Here is an 18,229-nt window from a genome sequence, read left to right on the forward strand (position 1 = left end):
CATCTCTTATTAATGCAGTTTGGCATTTCAAATAATGTAAATATTTTAAATCATACCATATAAGGTGTAGTTATTCTTGGATTTTTAGGTAAACATACATATTGTAAATAGTTTTAAGGATTTAGGAAAAGTACAGGTATGAATCTGAAGGAAAAATAGAAAGTTTTCATGCAGGAAGGAATGATGATGATAACCATTTCTTATAATGCAATTCAAAGGTATAATTTTGCCCCCTGCATATATTGTAAATGTGTCTAAATTGCATAGGTCACTAAATTACTTGTTCAAAAATGTTTCAAGACTGAAAATTACAAGATTGATGCTGCTCTTTCAGACATTTAAAGAAAGAGCAAAGGATCCCATATATGTATCTTAAATCAGTTTGAGCATACATAAATGTTTTAAATATGCCTATCAAACTTTAGGTGAAAAGGTTACTTACAAATAGGATTTGAGCTTGATAATCTTACAAAAAATTCCTTTAACATAAGAAATTGAGACATTCTTGAGAGGATTAACATTTTACGGTTTAGAATAGAGTACTATGACTCCCATTCAAATAATTATATAAGGAGAAAATCCTGTGACAGGAACACACAGCTGGTGAAAAACATAATAGTCACACATACATTTCATGTCTTTTTGACATGTGTATCTTCATTATATACAATCTTACACACATATAAGCTTTCCCATGAAAACATGCCACGTATGTAGAATTGAAATGTGTATTTTACAAATAATTCCACAGACAATAATCACAAAGCGAACTAATAAAACGCTCTAAATTAAGTAACATTTAGTCAAGCCATTCTTCTTCTCTAATGAACTATTTTAAAAACAGCTTCAAGTCATCAAGTGGCTCAAAAACGTTCTTATAGCCCTAAGAATAGAATTTTACCAAAGTATCAACTCTTTCAGGTATAATGATTATTCAATATAGAAAAATTTGGAAAGAACTTTATTTTTATTTTTTGCTATAAGACCCACAGGTGGACAATTAGAATTTTAATTAAAATAACAAAACTACTTTTTCTTTTTTTTTTTTCCTCCCGGGTTATTGCTGGGCTCAGTGCCTGCACCATGAATCCACCGCTCCTGGAGGCCATTTTTCCCCCTTTTGTTGCCCTTGTTGTAGCCTCATTGTGGTTATTATTACTGCCACTGTTGATGTTGTTCGTTGTTGGATAGGACAGAGAGAAATGGAGAGAGGAGGGGAAGATAGAGAAGGGGAGAGAAAGATAGACACCTGCAGACCTGCTTCACCGCTTGTGAAGCGACTCCCCTGCAGGTGGGGAGCCAGGGGCTCGAACCGGGATCCCTAAGCTGGTCTTTGCGCTTTGCGCCACATGCGCTTAACCCACTGCGCCACCACCTGACACCCCAAAACTACTTTTTCTAAAAAAAGGAAATTGGACCAAGTAAGAAACTTCAGATAAAAGCATGTGGGAAACTTTGTGTTTGATCCTCAGAATGGTGTGGGCACATGTACTTGCAAACTTTTGACTATATCCTTCTTTTCCTACATAACTGAAATAAGCTGATAAGCATAAAGAATTAGCAAGCATTGATGACAATAGTTCTTGTGAACCTCTTGAGGGAATATGTGATACAAATTGACACTTTTTTTTTATACCGGATATAAATCCTCAAAGTGAGGATAGATGGTCTGTTAAAGGTCAGTTGTTTTTGTCAATTTGTTTTGGAAAAAAAAGACATCTGCTCAAAGCACACTGACTTCTTAAAATGTAAAAGCTGTATATTAGGAATGTGTAGGGTTGATGAAAGATAAAATGTACCTAAATTCTCCCAGAAACTTGGGAGTAAGTTACAAAAGAAAAGAGGAAGCAATTCAAATCTAGAGGGAATTGAACAAGTTTGACTGTAATTAAAAGAGACACTATTTTATGTAGTCCTGGATATGCTGATCCAACAATGGGAAGAATCCTACATAATGAAAGTCTTGCAAGGGAAAGAGTGTTGATAGATAGGTCTTGAGTTGGAAGTATGAGGTCACTAGTTTATATCCTGAGAAGAAAGCCTGGACATATTCCATAAAAAACAGCTGCTTTTGTAAAATGTTACTTCTTGCACACAAATGGAATTAAACTAGCTACTGTGTTTTAAGAATTCCATAACTCTCAAAGAGAGGTGGACATTTGGACTCAAGCATTCCAGACATGCTGTTGCAGTATGAAAATATGCTTTTTCTTGAATAGGTCAGGAACAATTTTTAATGGTAGTCAGAGTACATACCTCATCACTTGAATCATTTACATTTACTGAGACTTGTTACATGTGCGCTCAGCCAGGTGTGTCACCAACTGGCCCCTTATCGAGACTAGTTATGATGCTCAGAAAATTGCTATCCTAGAGTTCATGTTTATTTGAAATAAACTTATATTGTTTGTAGGGTTATTCAAATGTCAACTTGTCAAAACAAGTTGAAATTGTCTCAATTTGCTGTATCCTTACTGATACATATGCATGTTTTACTTTATCAGCTATTTGAAGAAGATTGTTGACATCTCTAGTATAAAAAAATAGATTTGCTTATTTTTCTGTGTGATTCTATCAGTGAATGTGTTGGTCACTTTAAAAAGATTGGATTTTTTTCCCCTTGATAACCCTTGTAGAATTTCCAAATTACATGAGATCTGGCTGCTTTTGCTTTTTTTGTGCTTTTACCTTTCCCTGAACTGTTGCTTAGCTCCCCTCAACTATGTCCACCTGTCTGTTCTTCTAAAAACATGCTAACTTACCTTGTTTTAATTCTGTAACAAGGCTATAGTATTTGCCTTTAGCAAGAAATAATCTGTTTTAAAACTACTGCCAATTGCACTACTCATTTTATACTTTGAAGAAGTATTTTCCATAAAGAAGTTGACCCAGACATCCCTATCTAGTTTTTGTAGCTAGTGATTCATCCTTCTTTCTTGGACAATGGAGGGGCTCACAATACTGTATTAAAAATTTTAAATATATTTTACTTATTTGTTATCAGATAAAGACAGAAAGAAATTGAGAGAGGAGGGGGGATAGAGAGGGAGAGAGACAGAGAGACACTTACAGACCTGCTTCACCACTCCTGCAGCTTTTCCCCTGTAGGTGGGGAGTAGGGACTTCAACCTGGGTCCTTGTACACTGTAATGTGTGCACATAACTAGGTGCACCACCACCTGGCCCCCACAACACTGTATTTTGATTACCTAGTTTCTCAAATCTGTACTGGCTAAGAGACATGTCAAAGGATTGGCAAATAATTCTCAGAGTCAGAGAGAAGCAGGTACATAGCCTGAATCCTTGCTGTAAAGAGACCAGTTTGGGACATAAAGGTGAACCCCCAAATGAAAGAGGAAGCTTCTCCCTGATAAAGGATTTGCCCTTCTTCTTCTAGCATTTGCCCTTCTTCCGTAGCCAGTCAACAGCATCAGGTTGAGCCTAATGTAAAGTTTCGAGACCTCCTTTGAATCTGGAGAGGTGGCAGTCGTTGACTATGTGGGTCATAGTCTGTCTGGAGCCGCAGGGGAAGTTTGGGTCGTCTCTGGCTCCCCAGCGATGGAACAAAGCGGCGCCGGCCATGGCCTGTTCGATAGCGATTGAGGAGGGCCCAATCATAACGTGCTAGGTCAAAGCCGGGTTGACGCTTGCAGGGGTCTGTGATGAGGTGTTTGTTCTTTACCTCAATTGACTGCCAACTCTGTTTCCAAGAGTCTGGAACAGAGAAGTTCAGTGTAGGCATAGGGGACCAGATTGGATGACGAGACGTCAAGCGTTGGACAGGGTGGGCGAAGATATCCGCGTATATTGGCAGGATTTGCCCTGAGGTTTGTCTACTCTGATTCCTTTTCATCCCTAGAACAATGCTGTATTGCTCTATTAAAAGAACATTTCAGTTTATGCATCTGGTAAAGTGCACATATTACCATGTGCGATGGTAGGCTGGGATTCAAGCCCCCCAGTCACCACCTGCAGAGGGGAAGCTTCACCAATGAATGGATTTGTGCAGCAGGTGTTCTCTCTCTAACAAAAAGCATTTCAAGGAAACCAGGAGTACCATCAAAATCACGAGTGAGATCTCAGAATTTGATTCAAGTGGGAAGGACTCTAGAGAAGGAGCAAAACAATTAAATCCTTTCTCACTGTGAGTTAAAATCCTTATTGGGTCACTGGTACTAAGACCTGGGCACTCGTAGTCCACTTCAGAATCCTAGTCTCAAACTACGCTGCCTCATTTTGCTGCCTCATTTCCCCCCACTATATAAACAGGTATAATCTTGATCCTTCAGAAGAATTTGGCAATTTGGTGTGAGGATTGTCAGTGAAGTGCTGAGTTAGCCATTTTTGCCATGGGTTCAGAATGGAGATGTGGCTATGAGTATGCCAAAAATTTATTGTTTTCCATTTAAATATTTAGTTAAGGTTCCTTCTAGTTCTGCCTGCCCACTGAAAATTTTGCCCAGTAAAAAGCATCACAAAAACAGGGACATTTGCTGATAGCTGACAAAGATTCCTGTCACCACAGCATTGTTGACCTTTTTGAAGACCCACTAGTCACAACACAAAGAATATGATGCCGTCATCTGCTGGGCTACCTCTAGAAAGACTCTTTCTGCACATGGGTGCCTCTCTCATAGGTATACATATCAGAGCAAACTATATATATATATACATATATAGATGTATATACATTATATAATGTATGTGTGTAGGTGTATATATATTATATGTGTGAAGGTATGTATGTATATATACACATATAATTTTTTTCAACAAAGCCTTGACTAAAAAGGTACATATGAAGTTTTTTTATTAAAAAGCTTGAAAATTACAGAAAATGATTATGCTTTACTTTTTTGTTCTACACAGATGATTGAAATTCTAGGGTACAAAGTTTTTTTATTTATAGCAGGGATTGTGTATCAATAATCTTCAGCTGGGTTAGCTATAAAATACTTATTACACTACTTTTATAACCTTTCTCAGTGTTCTATTTACATTAAGCAGGTCACTTTTTTAATTTTGAAATTTAAGTTTATAAAAATAAGTTAAATTGATACTAAGAAACCTGTTGGATCTTGTAGTGCATCTGGTTGAGTGCACAAATCATGCATAAGGACCTGGTTCAAGCTCCTGGGCCTTTTGCAGAAAAGAAATATTGCATGGCATTGAAGTAGTGTTGGAGCTCTTCCATTCCTTCTCCTTCTCCCTTTTGCTTTCTCTCTGCCTCTCTCTCCCTCTCTTTTTCTTTCTTCCTCTTCAATTTCTCCCTCCTATCAAGAAAGAAATTAATAACATTTAGAAAAAGAAACCCGTTAAAACTATAAGGTATCAGTATTACAGTGTTGTTATCTTCCAGAACAATAAAGGACAAAGAAATGAATTGTTTTGATTTTATTTATTTATATACTTATTTACTAGAATGATTAGCCATCAAAAAACCCTGTAATTTTAAAATAATCCCACTTGATTTCTTTCAAAATCTTTTAGCAATACTGTTTTACTTCATAAGTATTTTATATTTTTAATAATCTGCATCTTACATTAATATGAAAATGTTTCCCCAAATATTCTTTGAAAGTAGTACTTTATGCCATAGGAGGTTGGCAAACATTTAATAAGTTTCTTGAATACAGTTCCATACAACTAGACCACTAAAAGTCTGTGAAGGCTTAATTTGTAGCATGAGATAATGATTTATGTAGTATTTTGAAAAGTTGGTATTTGCACAGAATATTTTATGGAGCAGCAAAGGAAACATGCTTTATAAAGCATAACAGCACAGGCTTTTTCAGTCATTAATATGTATGCTAGCTTCCATTAGACAAACAGTGTCAGCAGTTTATAGAAACAGATAATGTCATGTAAATATCACAAAATACTACCTTAATTAACTTTGGAATATTTGAGCTTTTTATCTTTTATTTTTTATTGACACCAGGGTTATTATTTGGGTCCAGTACCAATATTTGAGCTTTTATATTAATATTTTTCTTACATGTTATTGTTTTTAAACAACAAAAGTATTGTGGATGGTTGAGAGGAAATAATATTAAAATTCACAAAGTTAACCTTTTTTATACTTCAACTACTATATCTATGTTAAAATGTGTAAGTTCATGGTAGAATTGTTTAATGACAAACCAAATAACTTTTAAGAACAGATTTGTTGCAAATGTAGCAAGACACCGGGTGTTAAGAACCTATTTAGTCATTAAGATCAAAGCAAGCATCTTTCTTTATTTTGTGACATTTCCTTTGAAAAGATCACGTGCATATTTTGTTTCTATTTTGTTGTCTTCACATGAGTATAAGGTAAGAGTTTTAAGATCAATGGTGCCTCTGTTGTGGTGTATATTAAATCAGTGTGTGCACTTTGTCTGCATGTTGCAAGTACTAATATTTCAAACATTTTCTTTGATGTCTACATAGATGATAAGCAACTGTGTGTGTGTGTATGATGTGCCTTTCCTGATAGACCTTCCTTTGACTTCAAGCTTGTTGATAATTGGTACTTTTGCAGTAAGAACATTTTCAACTACCTGAATCAAGACTCTCATAGCAGTATCACTTACTGATTCTTGACAGCTAATGAAGTGGCAAAGGAGGGCTGACAAACTCCAGAGCCTATCAAGAGAATTGAGTTTAGCATTTTTTTAGTCTCTGCTTTACTAAATGAGGTGGAAGTCATTAAATTCATCAAACAAACTCAGCTATGAACTTTTAAACTAATTTCTTGATTTTTTTTTCAAATAAAAGTATTTTCTCTTCTTCAGTACTTAGAAATGACAAAACAGTACTATTTGGGAAAAGTTAGAATCGCTTCTATATTTTTAAAATTACTAGTGTTGACTAATAACTGAGTTTTATCAGTAGTAGTTTAATCTAATAAGAAACAAATGTCTGTTTAAAAAATTCCTTTTCAGAATATGTACATTTTTAACAAAATTTCAAGATTATAGAAATTGTTTAAAAACTAGGGTCACAATATATTCTCAACTTTTACAGCAAAATCTGTGAGATGAGAAAACAGTGTATTTTCATAAAAATTCTTGAAGATATTAGAAACAACAACATATAGCTTCAAAGAAATAAACATGTAATTTTAAAGGCATAAAAGCATTTTCAAAATGTAAAGGTTAATTATAGCAATATTGTTATTAAACTGTTTTAATCTTTTCATTAATTTATATACAATATAAACAAATACCAGAAAAATGAAAGAATTAAGAAACCAGTAACCTTATATGAAGTTATATATGTCTCTGATGATTATAATGAATTGCTCTAAAAGTATTCCAGTTAAAACTTATTAACAACCCCCGGTTCCCCACCTGCAGGGGAGTCACTTCACAAGCGGTGAATCAAGTCTCTCGCTCTCTGTCTTCCCCTTCTCTCTCCATTTCTTTGTCCTATCCAACAATGATGACATAAATAACTACAACAATAAAACAACAAGGGCAACAAAAGTAAATAAATAAAAATAATAAAAAAATAAAAAAACTTACTAACACAATCCTTACTTTCTTTTCCTTCATTTGTAGATTTAAATCGTACTTATATTTTCAGCATTCAGATTGATGAGAGAGTCTCATGTTTTCTCATTTAAATGTGTGGCATGCAGAGCAGGGATTAAATGGAGATTATATGTCTCCTTAAATGTTTACAGTTTATTATAAGGTTAATACGAGTCTTTGTTTTGTAACAGGAATAGTGTATATTAAGAAATCTGGGGGGGGGGGGGGCGAGTCAGGCGGTGGCGCAGTGGGTTAAGCGCATGTGGCGCAAAGCGCAGGAACCGGCGTAAGGATCCCGGTTCGAGCCCCCGGCTCCCTACCTGCAGGGGAGTCGCTTCACAGGCGGTGAAGCAGGTCTGCAGGTATCTATCTTTCTCTCCCCTTCTCTGTCTTCCCCTCCTCTCTCCATTTCTCTCTGTCCTATCCAACAACGAATTGCGTCAACAAGGGCAATAATAATAACCACAACGAAGCTACAACAAAGGCAACAAAAGGGGGGAAAAAAAAAGAAATCTAGGGGGTCCCACGGTGGGGCAGTGGGTTAAGTGCACGTGGCGCAAAGCGCAGGAACCGGAGTAGGGATTCCAGTTCGAGCCCCGGCTCCCCACCTGCAGGGGAATCGCTTCACAGGTGGTGAAGCAGGTCTGCAGGTGTCTATCTTTCTCTCCCCCTCTCTGTCTACCCCTCCTCTCTCCATTTATCTCTGTCCTATCCAACAACGAACAACATCAACAATGGTAATAATAATAGCCACAAAGAGGCTACAAAAACAAGGGCAACAAAAAGGGGGAAAAATGGCCTCCAGGAGCGGTAGATTCATGGTGCAGGCACTGAGCCTAGCAATAACCCTGGAGGAAAAAAAAAAAAAAAGTCTAATAAGAAGTTGGTTTATGCTACTTTTTTGTCCACTCCTGAAGGAGTAAATTCATTTATTTATTTTTAAAATAAAACTTCATTTATGTTAAGAGAGAGGAGCCAAAACACCACTTCAACACATTCAAAGTTAGGGGTTAAATCTGAGGCCTCACACATGAGAACCCTGAATTCTACCTGCTAACTACCTCTCTTCCAGCAATGATTGACTTATTATTTTTTTTGTATGCTGACATTATCAATTCATATAATGGAGAGATTACAGGTAGGAAGGGTAATAGAATAAATTATGGGCTACCTAAATGATATTCAGAGTTAGATACTCCTAAACTACCACAGATTCAAAACTGGGCCCACTTGATCTTAAGCCCATCTCATTAACTTGGTAAACTAAAATGAACACTTTGCTTAATCCAAATGTAGGTTTAAAGTAATTGCATAATTGTCACTCTTGTTTTTGTTGTTATTATTATTGTTCTTGTTGTTTAGACTCAAATTTAGGCCAACCACATGACAAAGCAGCACACTAAAGTGAGTTACTTCACTGGCCCTGTATCATTCTTAAGCAGTGTTAAAAATCTCTCACAGTAGCATATACAGTAAGCAATGGGTCTTAATGGTTTATAACAATTTAAATATCCTTATGAGACTATTTCCCACCATTTGTTTCTGGAAAAATGAAATATGTAATTTGTGACAGGAAACATTTGCCCTCCCATAATCAAGCGGGATACAATAATTATTTGAAAAACAAACTGAAATATAAATTGTAGCTTATGTAAAATAATTTGACCACAGTTGTTTGAAAAATCTGATTTTAAATCATAATAATCAGATAAACTCCATTTGCCCCCTCAAACTTTACTACTAATAATAGTTCAATACTAACCATTCATAGACATTCAATGAACATGCACGGGTTAACAAACTCACAATAATCTTATCTGCATATAAATAATTAAGCTGTGGAGCTGAATTGGAAACAAAATTCTGATATCTGTGTTATTAGCCCATTGCTCAAAGTACTAAGTTAAACTAATAAAGGATATATACCCTACTTGTAAATTTTGCTGACTACCTATGGTACACAGTTATAATGCTTATTTGCATTAACAATTTTGTTCACATTCAGGACAGTTATTGTATGCATTAATGACTACTAAACAATTATTCTTGCAAATATAAGAAGAACATTATATATTAGTTACTTCGTAAGTCACATGCAACTTTTATTTTGATAATATGGTTATGCCAATATGTGATGGCTATCAGGAGTCAGGCAGGAAAACTAAATTGAAATCTGGCTTCTGCAACTGTTAATTGTTAAGCCACTTATATTGTTTTGTAAATAGAAATAACAAAACTATAGCTTAAAGATTAAATTGAAGGGCAAAAAAGGGAAAGTAAATAAATATTTAAAAAATGTTAAATTACAACAAAGGGCAACAAAAGGGAATAAGTAAACAAATAAAAATTTATATATATATATCTTTATTCTTTTCTATTTTATTTATTTATTTGTTTGACAGAGACAAATCAAGAAGGAAGGGTGATAGAAAGGGAAAGAGAGAGAGAAATACCTGAAGCCCCGTTTAAAAAAAAAAAGTTAAATTCAGGGGGCCAGGTGGTGGCGCACTTGGTTGGTGCGCACATGTTACAGTGTGTAAGGACCCAGGTTCAAGCCTATGGTCCCCACCTGCTGGGGGAAAACTTCATGAGTGGTGAAGCAGGGCTGCAGGTGTCTCTCTGTCTCTCTCTTCTATCTCCTCCTTCCTTTTCGATTTCTGGCTGCTTCTAACCAATAAATAAATAAAGATAATAAAAAATTTTTAAAAAGATTAAATTGAGTCTTTTTTGGGATAGAGAGCATTTTTTTTTTTTTTGTCTACTTCTACATGTATCTTGAAAGAGAGCTGAAAATAAATTAAGGAGGGGGCGGATGAGGATTCGGATTTAAAGTAAATTGATCATTTCTTTTTCTTCTTTTTTTAAATATTTGTTTATTTGGTAGAGACAGCTAGAAATTTAGAGGGAAGGGGGTGATAGGGAGAAAGGCAGAGAGACACCTGCAATACTGCTAGGGACTAGGGGCTTGAACCCAAGTCCTTACAGATTCTAACATGTGTGCTCAATCTGGTACACCACCACTCAGTCCCCAAATTGACCAAATTAACTAAAGATAAGTCAGTGATTACTCCTCTTATGTACTATCTATCCCCAGTGATAACCATAGGAGTTCTCACGAAGCCTTAGAGAGAGTTTGGCTGCTCCTTTTCCTTTTTCCTTTTTTGCACAGAAATTTGATAGTGGTTTAAATGTGGAACAATACCCTTGTAATTTTAGTTCCTTAGTTCTATAGCTATGCCCTCTAAATAAATTAAATGGAATGCTCTGCCTTACCTATATTTGCTTGTGTTGCTTTATATGGTGATGCTATACACTTGTTTACTTTAAAAATATTTTATTTATTATTTATTTCATATGGACAGAAAGAAATTGAGAGGGAAGAAGGAGATACAGAGCAAGCCAGAGATAGACACATGCAGCACTATTTCACCACTACTGAAGCATTCTCCCTGCAGTTGGAGGTTGGGAGGTTGAACCTGGCTCCTTCTGAGTAGCTATTTGTGTATTCAACCAGGTGCACCACCACTTGGACCTAAGTTCCATACATCTTTAAGGCCTGGTTTTTAATGCCAAGTTCTTTCTTCATTGGTTAGTCACATAATATGCATTGATGATGACTTATGTATTTATGCATGTATTTATTGCCACCAGGGTTATTTCTGGGGGTGGGTGCCAGCACTTGGAATCCACTGATACAGGCAGACATTTTTCCTTTTTTTTTTTTCTAGTTTATTTCACAAGTGAGAGAAAAATTGAGAGAAGGGCGGGAGAGAGAAAGACTGAGAGAGAAAGGTAGACACCTGCACCTCCTTTACTGCTAGTGAAGCTCCCCCTGTAGGTGGGAAGCAGGGTAAGGAACATGTGCCATCACCCAGCTCACTTCCTTTCAACTGTTTCTTAGCTCTTGTTATGCTCTTTGTTGTTGTTAATTATGCAGTTTCCCCACCCCCTTTTCTGTGAGCATTTGTCTAGTGAATATTTTAATCATGTATATACTCCACATTCTCTTTAGCATAGAAGTTTCATGTAATGGCAGCTGAACAAATATTTTTTGACTCGATAGGTGAATGATTCCATTAAAAGAAAAAAATATCTGAAGCTGGGGAGACAGTGTAATGTTTATACAAAAATATTTCCATGCCTGAGGGACTAAGGGTTCAATCCCCAGTACCACTATGAGCCAGAGCTGAGAAGTACTCTGGGAAAACAATGAAAATTAAAATTGAAAAAAAAATTAATCATTATATTAAAATATTTGACTAAATGTTACCACATATTTATTAATAATAAAATTTTATTAATATTTGTTGTCTTAAAACCTACATTTCAGTATTTGCCATTTTGAAGTGAAATAAATTTAATTTAATCTAAATAAATAAAAGACTAGATTGTGAACAATTTATTTTGCAGACACTTTAGCACTGTACAAAATGTGAAACAGATTAAATAATATCACATAAATAAACTTGCTCTCTATATTTTATAACATATCTCAGTTAAAATGTATGATTCATTTTTTTTCTAGAGGTCTTTTTTTTTTAATCTTTATTTCTTCGATAGAGACAGCCAGAAATTGAGAGGGAAGGGGATAATGGAGTGGGAGAGAGACAGAGAGACACCTGCAACACTGTTTCACCACTTGCAAAGCTTTTCTCCTGCAAGTGGGGACCAGGGGCTCAAACCCCGGTCTTTGTGCACTGTAACGTGCACTCAACCAGGTGTGCCACCATCTGGCCTCCCAAATATATGATTCAAACAGTGTGGTTCAAGGCACTTTTATATTGTGTGGGGCCTAGAAGTATAGAAACCAGAGTTTCTGTGGGAATCTATCTTTCTTTGTATAAAATTCAGTTGTAGGAACTTTGTACCATGACCAGGGACCTTATAAAAAGTTGTTATTTAAAACAACTATGACTAAGGAGTATCTGTTAAACAGAGAAAAATCATATACCGCATGATTTCACTTTATGTGAGTTCTACAACAATGAAAGAAAAGTCAAACTCATAGATACAAAGATCAGCTTAGGGTGTGGCAATAAATATAAACTTCCAGTTGTAAAATAATTAAATTATTATGATTTAATGCACCGGTAGCATAGCTAGTGATACTGAATTGCATGTATTTACTGTTTTGAAAGTTACTGAGGGAGGAAATTTCAAAAGTTCTCAAAACATTCTTAACTATGTGTACTTACAATGTTAAGTAGACTTACTGTGATGATAATTTTGCAATATACATACATTTACTATAGACATGAAAATAAATAAAAATCTGTGCCAGTTTTCAATAAAAATAAAGATTTTTGAATTTTTTTTCTTGCCACCAGGTTTATTACTAGGACCTGGTGCCTGCACTATAAGTCCACTGCTCCCAATGACCATTTTTCTTCTCCTTCTCCTTCCATCTCTTCCTCCCCCTCCTCCTCTTCTTTTTTTACTTCTCCTTTTTCTTCTTTTCCTCCTCCTTTAAAAAAAAATTTAGGGTGGGGGAGACAGCATAATGGTTATGCAAACAGACTGTCATGCCTGATGCTCCTAAATCCCAGGTTCAATCTCCCGCACCACCATAAACCTGAGCTGAGCAGTGCTTTGGTGTTTCTCTGTGTGTGCCTTTCTCTGTGTCTCTCTCTCTCTCAAAAAAAATAATTAATTAATTAAAAATTTTTAAATGTTTTAAAAAATTTTATTTGATAGGACAGACAGAAATTGAGGTGGGGGAGATAAAAAAAAAAAAAGGTAGAAAAATAGATGCCTATAGATCTGCTTGACCATGTATGAAGTGTTCATCCTGCAGATGGGAGTTAGAGTTCGAAACCAGGTCCTTGTGCAGATCCTTGCATATAGTACTATGTGCCATTGACTGAGTGTGCCACCCCTGGCCCCCAAAGCTTTTAAATCTTAATGAGTTTTTAGTCAAACTATTTTAGTATCATGTTGACTAAGCCTTTAACGACTTTAAACAGGATCTCTGATCTATAAAAAAAACAATGTTCAAAAATTACTTGAGGAAAAGTAATATAAGCCTGAAGTCCCCAATGAATATAGTCAAGTCTTTTTCTGTTCAGTCATTTGAACTCCTAAGATTTTTTATGCTGTAAATGTTGAAAGAGAAGGAGGAAAACAGGGAGGGGAGAGGAACAAAGGAGAAAATTTAATGGAAGTCCAAAATATGGGTGACTACTGTTTGAATATGAAGTTTAGAACACAGAAAATCTGTATGCTACTATAATAAGAAACAATATACATGAGACAACATCCGTCTAGTAAGTCACAAAAGTCTAGTTCTGGGGTACAGGCAGTGGGGCAGCGGGGTTATAAATATGACATGGTGCTAAGAGCACTGACCCGCTTAAGGATCCCCTTTGGAACCCCCAGAGTGGTGAAGCAAGTCTGCAGGTGTCTATCTTTTTCTCCCCCTCTCTGTCTTCATCTCCTTTCTCAGTTTCTCTCTGTCCTGTCCAACAACGATAGCAATAAAAACAACAAGGGCCTCAAAATGGGAAAAATAGCCTCCAGGAGCAGTGGATTTGTAGTGCAGGCACTGAGTCCCAGCAGTAACCCTGGAGGTAAATAAATAAATAAACAAACAAATAATAACTTCAAATGTATGACATACAGCATAAAGGATGACATGAAGGAGTATATAGTTTCAAGGTTTAACACTATGTTCAAAATAGTGTTTAACACTATTATCAAAAGTAAGCTCATTAAGAGCAATAAAATGAAAAAATTAAGAAAATACTAGTTAAAATATGGTGAGAAAACCTTACCAATACAGATTTTCTATTTGTTCAGTGCCACACAAATCTCAAAAATACTATTTGTCTCAGATATAAAACAGTGCAAAAATCCTCAATAAAAAGAAAAATGTAAAAAATTAGAATAAAAAATGATGAGGCAAATCTCAGAATACCTGAAAGTGCTAGTAGTTGCTAACACACGGCCTGAAAAATGTTTTTTTTAATAATGAAATAACCCAGTAATAACATTTTTAAAGTATAATTTTTTCCAGATGATTTCATACAAAAAAAACACTAAATATTTTTCTCTAAGTATTCTTTACTTAGACACCTGAGTTAATGTACTAAATACACTGTGTAGTTAATATTTAGTCAGATACTTTCATTGCTTTTTGTGATATAGAAAATCATATTTTATTTCATTCTAAAAATTCATTCATTAATTCATTCATTATTAGATAGACAGGGAGAACTTGAAAGGAAACAGGAAGATAGATAGATAGATAGATAGATAGATAGATAGATAGATAGATAGACCGGCACACTACTTCACCCTTTGTGAAGCTTTCCTGCTGCATGTTGCAACCAGATGCTTGAACCTGCATCTTTGTTCACTGCAATGTGTGAGCTTAACCAGGAGTGTCACCAACTGGCCCCAATATTTTATTTCTTAGTATAGAGAAATTGGCAAACAAAAATGTTTTTTCCTCCATTCTTAAAATTGCCATTATAGTTACTATTAATATAAATCAAAGAGCATCATGTTTTTCTTATGTCCTATTACCGTATCAAATTACTGATGGTATCAAATGAACATACCTGGTAAAATGGGTAGAACTTTTTTTTTTCAGCATGCTCCATCTGTAGTCTAATTTCTACTTCCAGTCCACAAATTGATCTTACTAATATTTAATCTTTAGCTATAAAACAGGAGATAACCAGATGACCTTTAGTGGAGTGCTCACTATGCACACTATTTTTCTAAATTATTTATAAGAATTATCTAATTTTACTTCATAATCATCCCTTAAAGATATACTATTAACTTCATTTTTTCCAAAACTATATATATATATATATATATAGCTTACAAAATGATGCAAATAATTTAGATGTTAATTATTTAAGTTATAATGACACATTAAAACTTTAGTAAGAGACCACAAGATGTTAAAAAATAAATTTTCTAGTTTACCTGTTGACCTCAATGCTTATCTTTCAAAGCAATAAACTAGAGCAAATGAAACACTTCAATAAGTCTTTGTAAAATTAATGGTATTTTTAGAAAATACTGACCACTGTAACCTGGCATTAAATCAAAGAGATATAAGCAGACCAGTTGCTGGATATGGTATTTTTCTCTCTTTTAGTTATGCAGGAGTGATTGATCTTGAGAATAAAATCAGCAGGCTAATGAGTATAACTCTCATTTCAGCAAAATTAAAAATATTTTCTATATATTTCTTACTACAATGAAGACTAAAAATTAACATGCATCAATACTCTATGCTCATGTGGGATCACACATTAACACCAATGTTTTGCTTTGTTATCTTGCAGAAATGTTGGACTCCAACAATGTGATCACTTTCAATGGCTTGGCTAATAGCTCTAGTTATCATACCTTTCTTTTGGATGAGGAACGGAGTAGACTGTATGTTGGAGCAAAGGATCACATATTTTCATTCAACCTGGTTAATATCAAGGATTACCAAAAGGTATATCATTCTAATATATGAACTGTGGTTCTTTTAAAACCACTGAAATTAAATTGAGTGACAACAGAAACATTATTTGAATTAACATTCTATCTTTTCAGATGCAAATAAAGACAAGGCATTAACCTGATTATCACAAATCAATTGATTTGGTAAAACCTAAAACTCAAGGAAGAGGGCTAGGAAAGCATAACTTACCTGGATACTGTGCTTGCTTTGCCATGCATGCAACTCAGATTCTAGACTGATGCACAACCTTGCTGGAAACTTGAGTGCTGCAGCCTCTAACCCTTTCTCCCTTTGTCTCTATGTTTCTGTTTCTTTTTCCTTTCTCCTTCTCTCTCTCTCTCTCTTTTTTTTTTTAACCAAAGCACTGCTAAGCTCTGGCATATGACCATGTGGGATTGAACCTGGAGCCTTGGAGCCTCAGGAACTGGAGTCTGTTTACATAACCATTATACTATTTTCCCCACCCTGTCCCTGTTTCTATCTGAAAAAGTCAGCCTGGAGTGGTGAAACCCAGGGAATGACAAAAGAAGAGAGACAGGATGAAAGAAAGAAAGACAGAAAAAAAGACAGAAAGAAAGAAAGAAAGAAAGAAAGAAAGAAAGAAAGAAAGAAAGGAAGGAAGGAAGAAAGAAAGGGAAAGAGTGGAAGGAAGTAATGAAAAAAGGAAGGAAGGAAGGAAGGAAGGAAGGAAGGAAGGAAGGAAGGAAGGAAGGAAGGAAGGAAGGAAGGAAGGAAAAGGGAGGGAGAAAGGAAGTAAGAGGGAAGGAGAGAAAGAAAGGGGGGAGAAAAATGAAAAAGGAAGGAAGAAACTAAATTTATCCAATAAATGTAGAGATGATAACTCCTTACTACTTTTTGATAGTTAACATAATTTTTTTCTACATAGATGCATATACTTACAATATTATAGAAATATACCATACTGATTTTATTTAGCAGAATCTATTTCTGCTTGTTTTACTTTTTTCACCAAGTTCTTATATTCTTAAGATGATTTCCTTCCCCCAGACTATGCTAATATTCTCTCTTGCATTTTATTTAGAACTATTGATTACATAATTTTCTATTTATTCACCATATATAATCAAATGAGTGGAGTGCAAGTTACTTAATTTCATAATAACTGACTGATGCCACTCATGGTCTAAACTGAGGGGAACTTGCTACATGTGGAACTTGTCCCTTATTTTCCCACCTTGATCTAAGAGACCTATATTTGCTTTTTTAGAAAACCTAATTTATAGAATGTGTTGTTTCTTCTCTGCCCTTAGATTGTGTGGCCAGTATCTTACACCAAAAGGGATGAATGCAAGTGGGCTGGAAAAGATATCCTGGTAAGTATTGACATAGTAAATTATATTAATTATTGTATAAAAAGTTTATTACTCTGTCATAATTTGTGTGCTATATGAAATTAAATAATGTGCTTTACTAATAGAAAGAACTACTTTTTAGGAAAAGTATTTATATTTTTTTATTTTTAAAGTTCATTTATTTATTTTGAGTGAGAGAGAGAGAAAAAAAAATAAAGAGTAAAATTTGAGAGGGAGGGGACTGGAACACTGTTCCCATATAGAATATGGTGGTGTCAGGTATTAAACCTTTAATATCCATTCAAAATGTCTTTACACAACAAAATTTAAACATATCTAGTATTATGCTAGGAACTGAGGTGAAAATTACTGTTCCTCAGATGGAAAATAGTCAACTACATAAGTTGTATTCTTTGTCATGCATGAGCCCTGTTTTTGTTCTCCAGAACCTTTCAGAGTATGATTACACTAGTGGAAGCTTCAGTGCTGTTCCTCTCCTACCTCTGATATAAAAGGAGGAGTGAAAAAGTTAGCTAGAGTATGGTCAGCTTTTGCATATGGAGGGCACTTCCAGCATGAGAAAAAAAAATACTGTACCACTGTTTTGTGGTACATATAATTGAACTTGCCTTGTACAGTATCACACATATAATAAGCTACAGTGATAGGAATAAGTGCTTACCTATTCTCAATTCATCGAGGGTATGGGTATAATGCAAACAACACACAGTAATCCTCTAACACTTAAGACTTGAGTGAACTGACTACATAAATTGTGATACACAATGCAAATGTTATTTTTTTTAAGTATTTATATTATGAAAGAGGTACTAAAATTGAAAATGTGACCAAGGCTTGAGCACCACTTCAGCATATGTGGTGGCAGCACTCAAAAATATTAGTTGTTGGAGTCAGGCGGTAGCGCAGAGGGT

The 18,229-nt window shown here is 35.1% G+C and overlaps 1 protein-coding gene across 7 annotated transcripts in view; it reads left to right on the plus strand.

Annotated features, from left to right (window-relative positions):
• SEMA3A (semaphorin 3A) overlaps positions 1–18,229 on the plus strand; it is a 535,675-nt gene that overhangs the window by 351,563 nt on the left and 165,883 nt on the right. For all 7 annotated transcript variants that reach the window (XM_060196315.1, XM_060196317.1, XM_060196321.1 and 4 more), the window contains 2 exons: positions 15,818–15,975; positions 17,256–17,318. In XM_060196315.1, the coding sequence (XP_060052298.1) occupies positions 15,818–15,975; positions 17,256–17,318 (221 nt within the window). The remainder of the gene's footprint in view (positions 1–15,817; positions 15,976–17,255; positions 17,319–18,229) is intronic.

The sequence above is a fragment of the Erinaceus europaeus genome, chromosome 8 (assembly GCF_950295315.1).
Source record: "Erinaceus europaeus chromosome 8, mEriEur2.1, whole genome shotgun sequence".
NCBI lineage: Eukaryota > Metazoa > Chordata > Mammalia > Eulipotyphla > Erinaceidae > Erinaceus > Erinaceus europaeus.